This window comes from Austrofundulus limnaeus, unplaced genomic scaffold, assembly GCF_001266775.1.
Source record: "Austrofundulus limnaeus strain Quisiro unplaced genomic scaffold, Austrofundulus_limnaeus-1.0 Scaffold2, whole genome shotgun sequence".
Taxonomy (NCBI): domain Eukaryota; kingdom Metazoa; phylum Chordata; class Actinopteri; order Cyprinodontiformes; family Rivulidae; genus Austrofundulus; species Austrofundulus limnaeus.
In genome coordinates, this window is record NW_013952404.1 from 3,514,099 (window position 1) to 3,522,240 (window position 8,142).

Consider the following 8,142-nt stretch of genomic DNA (forward strand, 5'->3'; position numbering starts at 1 on the left):
TATATATATATATACCACACCGCCTATCGCTGGAGCGACATGTCGCTTCCGCTGCTGCGGCCACCGCGACCAGACAATGGTTGCCGCTTCCACGACTCTGGCGCTGCCGCTTCTGCCGCTCTCGCCGCTTCCGCGACCAGGCGTTGTCGCTACAACCGCTCGCGTGACACCACAAACGGGGCGTAACAMCGCACGTTATCCGGCTAATTTACATACAAAACACCGCCCAGGGGACGAACATGATAATCCACCGCCGAGTGAACCCTCTCTGAGCGAAGAGGAAAGGAAAATAGACGAATAGAAAAGTTTTGCCGGAAAAGTGCTCTTTAAAATCAAGAGAAAGGACTCGACAGGGAGACGGACGGACGGCGATCGTCGGGCTCCTCGCCCCACTTTTTGGAGATATGGACGCTTTGAAATCCGCTGGAAGGGCAATTATTCGGAGCCCCAGTATCGCGAAACAGTCATGGGGTTCTGGCAAACATAAAAGTAAGTGTTGCTTAACATATGTATGTTGGCRTTAGCTGGTGCTAATTCGGCTGTGCCGAGCTAGGCTTAAGTAGCTAACCGGTGTTTGTTTGGACGCCAGTCTCAGCCGTCGGCTGTGAATATTTTATAACAGCTTTATGTTTAATAGACTTTAAGCTYCTGAACTTGACACTTGTTCGGAAATTCCCACCGTTTTGCCCACGAACAGCGCAGCGCATCAACTCCACACTACAAAAGTTTTAGCAGSCAAACCCTGTCGCCTGCCGCATCAGTGTACAGCCCGAGCCGTGGGTCTGCGGGCGGGCGGGCGGCTACAACCACCCCGCTGCCATCAACAGAAGCACGGACAACTGTGGCAGAGCAACCCTAGCAACAGAGCGTTGCTAGGCAGTGCATAATGTAAAACAAAAAATGATAGATGCGGCTGAAGGGGCTGCACATTTTTAATAATAGATTTTTTTTGCCTCGTGGTGAGTTCAAAGGGGTTTATCTCATAAACTACACAGGTGTTTACATGTTGATGTTTTACGTTCTCATCACACAGTTTGATGCTGATCTGCCTTCACAAACAGGGGGATCCCCTGTGTTTTCATGCCTCTGTCCTTTTCTTCCTCTTAAATTTCACAGACAAACATAACATCTGGCAGTGTTACACTGACACACATTGCAGCTGATGCTTTGGTTTGGCCCTGTCCTCTCCCTGATGCACATCCAGCCCAGTAATCAATCCTGCATCATTCTGAAAGCTCCAGATGATCTCCAGCTTTGTCATGACTTCACATTCAGTCAGTGGCCAAATCTTACACCCCTGTGGTGTTTTCATTTACAAGAACAAAGGAGGGGCTATTGTAAATTATTATAAACACACATCCACGTTGATCAGAAGTTCCTGTTGCTGATCAAGTCWTTTCATCTTCCTCTTTTCTTAACTGTCGCAGTGTAATTACAGACTAGACAGTGCCTCAGGGGTGTGAATAAACTTGTTCCGACTTGTGCTCAAAAATGGACCCTGTCTTTTAGTTTGTGGCGCAAATTGTAATTTAGTTGGCAAAATAAATATCGATGTAATTCCTTTAATAATGTGCCTTCTTCCTTGAATTGTCTTATCGTAAACAAAACAAAACAAAAAAAWWTTTTTTACATTTAGACAGCTCCATATAGAGGCAGGKTTTTGCCACTTTTAAGCTCGGTCTGTCACAATGCCAACCATGGTTTATAACATGTTAATTGTTATTTTTTTTAATCAGTCATGCCTCCTTTAATTATCTCTGCATGTCAATATTAAATTCAGTTCTATTAGTTCTGCTTTTGGACTTAACTCCTTCACGCTGTACAACTGCTTAGTTTATTTGTCCCTGCCTGCCAGCTGACAGAACAAGGCCTTGTCATAATGTTCATCTAGGTTCTGTTTTTTTAATAAGTTGAATGTTATGAAGCATCAGCTATTTTTCATAAGGAAGCTCTATTTTTTTAATGTGAGAAGTGTAGGAGGCAGAATCCTCCATTATTCCAGGTCAAGGAGACTTCTTTTGTGGGATTGTCAACATCGAAGCAGCTCTAATATTATCTGTTCAGTCAGCTCATGCAGATGAGTAGACATAAGGATGTGYGATCTTAGTGAAAATGTTACAACACTTGCACGTGTAAGTGAGTGTAAATAATGCCTCTTTGTCTGATTTAAACTTTACACATTAATCAGTGTTACAAGTTGTGCCAGTTTTCATATGTAGCACAACTTCTATTTCTATTTTGTGCGTTTAAAACGGCTTGGTCAAGACTGGGTTTTGAAATGTGCTTATTAAAGTTATGACAATGTCTTGCATTAAAGCTAAAAACCGCATCAATCCGAATATTTTTGTCTTACTCACTGACTGCATGCAGGGCCACGTCCTTTTGGCATGACACACAACTTTTTTAGACACACCAACCACGCCCAGTGCTGACACACATTCCTTTTTAAGCCCTGCTTTGTGGCCTGAAAAAAAAAAAAAGATCTCAATTTGAAATGAACAACAAACAAGTTTCTTGGATGTTTTAGCACCCCCCCCCCCCCAAAAAAAAAAAAAAAAAAAATTAAAAATTCAAAAATGACATTTAAGGCCTGATGTGCCTTTGCACTGTGAAGTGAGGCAGAAACAGAGCCAAAACAGTTAACATGCGAAAAGGTAAGCCAGCTTTGCATCTCAATAAAATGGTGACATTTGGCCTGTGCAACCACTTGGTCACGGGTTTAAACAACAAACAGATTTACAATGAGGGAAGATTAACAGTGACTCAAAGATTGTTAAAAATAGGTTGAAAAAAATTGGTTAACCACAAGAAGAATTGCTAAACATAGTCAATTATGTGTTAAATGGTATGAGAGAAACATCTGTCACATGTAAGGTTCCACTCCTCTTTTGGTTCAGCTATTCTCCCTTCATTTCTGAAAACTTATGTCCCTGCAGGATGCACCATTTTTTTATTTATTTATTTTACTTTTAACATCCAGGGGCAGCCTGAAGACGGACTCAGTTGCTTGTTAGCCGGTTGGCCCTGCAGCATGGCCTGGTCGCTGCTGTGACCCCTGCACAAAGTCATCCAGAGGGGGCTTCCATGTAATGGAGATTGCTTCTTTTGCAGGRTTCCTTTATGGTGTAGTAAAGTCTTTTCTGATTTACAGCTCTGTTAGATATTACGTATCTGTAGGGCTGATTCTCGTGGCGGAGTCTGTGAATGGTGTCGTGTGGAGACAGGGCTGCACAATCATGCTTTGTCAATGTTTTTCCCTGAAGGTCGATGTTAATCCTACAGGGCAATGAATGTTTAGCTTTCTCTGGTTCTAGCTGCCAAAGCTGCCAGGATATAATAATTTAAATCATTATAATTGTTGCTTTTGGACCTTTTAACAAGCACTGAAACAACCAGTTGCTGCATAATGAATATATGTGGAAAACAGTTCATCTTTTTTCTTCTTCTGTGGTATGTTTCGTTTGGCTTTCTGTTTCTGAAAAAAGTAAGCATTGTTTCTTTCTACCATTGTGAGCCTTATAGCTTGGTTTAATCGTGTCTTATTTTTGAAACCATTTGGGAAGTCTAGACAGAAAGAACACTGGTTAACTAGTTCACTTTCCTGCTAAGAAATAATTGATGTAATCTTCTTTAGCCATATGTCCAGGCATATGGTCACTGTGGAAGTTCCTCAGCTTCAGTCTCAGTAGATGAGCTACATAAGCACAAATAAAATAATAAATGCAAGTGTTTTAAAACAAAGGAAACAGCTACAAATCATATTAGATATTTAGATTGTGATCTAAATATTATGTAATAATAGTCATATTGTTGGTATTGTCACAAAAACTTATACATACCCCTTTAATTTATTCTAAGTTAGTTCTCAAAATTTTTTGTTTGTACGTCAAAGTTTTTCATGTGTTAAACCAGTGGTTCCCAACCTTTTTAGACTTGTGTGTCCCCTGAGCCATTTTGTCATACCACTAGTACCTCCTCTGTCAAATGTAATGATGATTCTCCAAATATATAATGTACAACAACTGATTAAAAGAAAATTATTTAACCCCCTACAACATTTAGTTCTTAGGCATTTTATTATTTTCAAATGAAATATAAAAGAATTAGGTAAAAACGTTGCCTTGAAAGTGAATAAGTAATTAAATAAATAAACCAGGTAATGGCAGGAAGCAGCACCAATAAATCAGAAACTCACCCAAATTAGCAAATTCCGTGAGATTCTGCATTTTATACTGGATTCCATTTTGTGTCACATTCGTAATTTCCGCATTGCTATATTTATTAATTTTTTTATGCACCTGGGAATTTTTTCCACGTACCCATTGTAATAAGCTCACGTATCCCATGGGGTACTTGTACCCCTGGTTGGAAATCACTGTCTTAAATAACACAACAATACAAATGTTTTGTATACTTGTACCCCTTTGTATACTTTTGTCTACTTGTACTCCTGGTTGGAACAAGTACCCCTGGTTGGAAATCACTGTCTTAAACAACAAAACATTTGTATTGTACACGGACAATGTTTTGTAACTTGTCAGTCAATCTGTAATAATGTCTGTATCTTCTGGCTGTTGACTTTTAGACTGAAATCAAACTGTGTCTTTGTTGAAACAGCCTATCTTTCCCCTACCCAATCCTCGATTTGAATAATTTAGATGAAAAATATTCAGACACTCTGCAAAAGTAAAACATACAGTACACCAAATTTTGTCCCATGTCTTCCCAAATACAGCTTTGATGAAATCTCTGAAACTCATCTTTTAAGTGATGTTCCTGGGAATTAAATGAGGATTTTTTATCCCTAATGTAACTATATGARCCCTCTTTAATCCATCTGCCTATGTGTTTGGCTGCCATAAGTTTTAAAAATGCAAACAGGGATGTGTGTAGAGATTTGTAGAGGAGCTCATGTAGTCCCTGCTGAAAGAGACATATGGTGGATCTGTGGTCCTTCCTGTCAACTGGTTAATCCAGGGAAATATTCAGCAGCACTTTGGGCAACATGTGATTAAATCAAAGATTTAGGAGCAATGCTATTTCACTTCCTACCCTATCAACTCATCTGTTTTGTGTATTCACGTTAGAGTTAGTCATTATCAAACTCTGGAATCAGTCAATATTGACTTTTTGCCKTAGGTGGTGGGCTATGATGTTTTTTTTCTCCTTGCTTATGCCTTTTGTGTTAGCAAAAATCTCATAAATCTCTGGACAGATTTTAATACAATTTTGAGAAATGAATCATTTTATGTACATTTATGATTGACTAATTATTTGAGTTATCCCAATTAAAGATGTCTGTCCCAACTGATGTACCTTAGCCAACAAAAATGATCTTAGTCATGTTTACAGGTATTGAGTTAAAGTTTGATGTTGTACTCATCAACACATGCTCAGATCACTAATGTAAAGTTCTCGAAGTATCGCATGACCTTGAGCATATTATTATTTGCAAAGTTTGACAAAATGGCTAAAACTGACCCTTCTTATCACAAATCTTTCTTTATAACTGGCATAAAAGATGTTGATAGTGCTGTCGCCACTCAGCGAGACGGTTGCAGGATCTCATCCCAGCCTTTGGCCTCTCTGGCTGGAGAGGCCAAAGGCTGGGCTCTCTCTGTGCATGCATTACTTTAGTACTAACCCTTTCCTCACAGACCAAAATCTGCATGTTAAGTAATGCATTCCTTCAAGAAATGCTTGGCCCTTTTTATTCGAGTTACTGTTTGAAAAAAAGAAAAAGACTTTTAATCACAAGTAAACCCCACGACCAGTCGACTGATTTTAGGTCAGTCAACTGATCATTACAGCTCTAGCTGCTTTTGCAGCTCATTGATTTGACTCATCATGGTGGCCTGAGTTTGCTGTTTAGTTCTGATTGATTTAAAGTGATTTTGATTATCGCCTAAATTTTGACCAGTTCTTCCTGCCGATCAAAATTTTTGACCTCTAATGAGGCAATAAAAGTGTCGGGAGGTGTATGTTTGAGAAAGTGATTTACTCCATCTCCTTCTAAAGAAAATATTTCCTTTTATGTACATCATTTGAGTTGTGTTAGAATCCAGCCCCTCCTGTTTGACGAGGTTGCGAGCAGAGCGTGTTAAAGATCAGTTTCGTAACCCAGATTCTTGTTGGGAGTACATTCTGACCTCAGCTGGTCGCGAGTTTTAATCCTCCATACACTCATTCGTCCGCTCTCTTTCTCCCTCTACTCACTTTCCTTCTTTGAGTGGATTTTGCCAATAATCTAAGACACGTGTCTCAATGTTGGGATTTAAATTACAAGACTCTTATCCTTTGCAAATCCTTTCTTTCACCCTACTAAAATTGATTTAGATGGCTTTAAAAATCAAATGCTGATAGATGCAACAAATCATCTTTATCTCTGGGAATACACAGTTAATATTTAAGAATATCATAAGTGCTGATCTAGAAGATGAAAGATAAGAAACCTCCTGTTTATCACTGATGGGAGTAGAAAAGGTTTTGTGTGTGTGTGTTTGTGAAAGACCCCAAGACTGTTCATTTAACTTATACTTGTACATCACTTGTATTTTTTTTTCTGCTTGAATGTCTCTGTGGTACTTTGCTTTTATGGTTTTATTTCTCTAAGTCACAATATGAGACCTTGGGTTTCCAAATTATGTCAAATGTTTTTCAAAGAAGTTAAAGTTTAGACTTATAGTAATACTTGGATTATTTTTAAAGGAGACATATGCTTTTAAATCCTTCTTTTTCACATTTAAATCTTTCATTGGGGTGCATATAAAGTAGAACTTCAATGTTTGGGTCTGAATTCCTCCTTATTGTAACTCCACAAGCCCCTCTTTCACCCCTTTTCTGAGGTGTGTCTCAGATCAACTCGTTTTGAGACTGTCTCTTTAAAACCAAATGAGGCGCTTCACACTCTGCCGCTCTCCAGCTTCCAGATCTGTCAATTCCAGTTTGATAGAGGGATTTATGACTATATAGTGGCTCAGACAAAATAATTAAAAGATAACAACAGAATATAAAGAATACTTTGCAGCACTGCAATAAAAAATTATTCACGCCTACAGACCCCAAGTACACAACCAAATGTATTTAACAACTAAAAAAAAATGGGATTTTGCATAAGATGTCCTCTTTAAACCAGGTTCAGGCTGCTGCAGTCATTCCATGTCAAACAAGTCAGTCTTTGTCTTCCACACAATGGTCTCCTTCAACCTTTTTTCAATAACATGACATCAGACATTACTGATGATTTGTCTCTTGTTTGCACCAGTCAAGTTGAACAAAGCCTATAGATCTGCATATTTAACTTTTTTGGAGCAGCAGGATTCTTTTGGTTTTCTCTTTCATTAGGCTTCTGGTATTTCTCTCCGCATCCCCTCCGGCATCTTCTCTGATCTGACTCGGCAGTTTCTAATTTAGTACAAAGTGTCCTGATTGGAATCTAATAGTACTGAAATAAGTTTCTCTTTTGCACATTTGTTCAAACAAGAAAAGAGGACGTCCTCCCACCACTGGCACAATTTAACCGAAGCCCTAAGTGGATGGACAAGGAATAGGAAATGCCTATAAATTATGGATCTCTCTGAAACTTTGGGTTTAGAATCTACCTTGGGGCATAAGGTTTTCTCGATGAAAGTTCGACACCCCTGATCTAGAAGCTCCTCGAAAGGCAAACAGTGAGCTCCTTCAACAAACTAAGTAAACTATATGGTCAAAGCAGACGAATATTATTCATCCGGGCAATAAACTAATAAATGCTGAGCATAAATGAGCCACACCTTTCTACTGGACAGGACACGTATTTTAGCTTATCCTGAATTAATGCCACCTCATCGCTGTGCCTCTGAAATACTTCAACTGAAAACAAAAATATCCTGATAAATTTATTTGTTAGGAATTAATCTTAGAATTTCTTGGTGTTAATGGTTCTTGGTGGTTATCCTGACTGGGCTTTCCTGAAAGCAGACAGGAAACACAGACAGGATTCCATGCAACCTTCAGGTGAAAATGAAGACCCCAAATCAGTGGTTATTCCGTGTGTTGCGGGTGTTTCGGAGGAACTGAGACRTTTATTTTCTAAACATGATGTCCCAGTGGCTTTCAAACCCCAAAACACATTACGGCAAAGGCTGGTTCACCCCAAAGATC

At 39.1% G+C, this 8,142-nt stretch overlaps 1 protein-coding gene across 4 annotated transcripts in view; it reads left to right on the forward strand.

Annotated features, from left to right (window-relative positions):
* The first annotated feature begins 238 nt into the window (after window positions 1-238).
* The window catches only part of ldlrap1b (low density lipoprotein receptor adaptor protein 1b), a 29,775-nt gene continuing 21,871 nt past the window's right edge, over window positions 239-8,142 (forward strand). For all 4 annotated transcript variants that reach the window (XM_014011131.1, XM_014011145.1, XM_014011138.1 and 1 more), the window contains exon 1: window positions 239-489. In XM_014011131.1, the coding sequence (XP_013866585.1) occupies window positions 405-489 (85 nt within the window). In that variant the 5' untranslated portion in view covers window positions 239-404. The remainder of the gene's footprint in view (window positions 490-8,142) is intronic.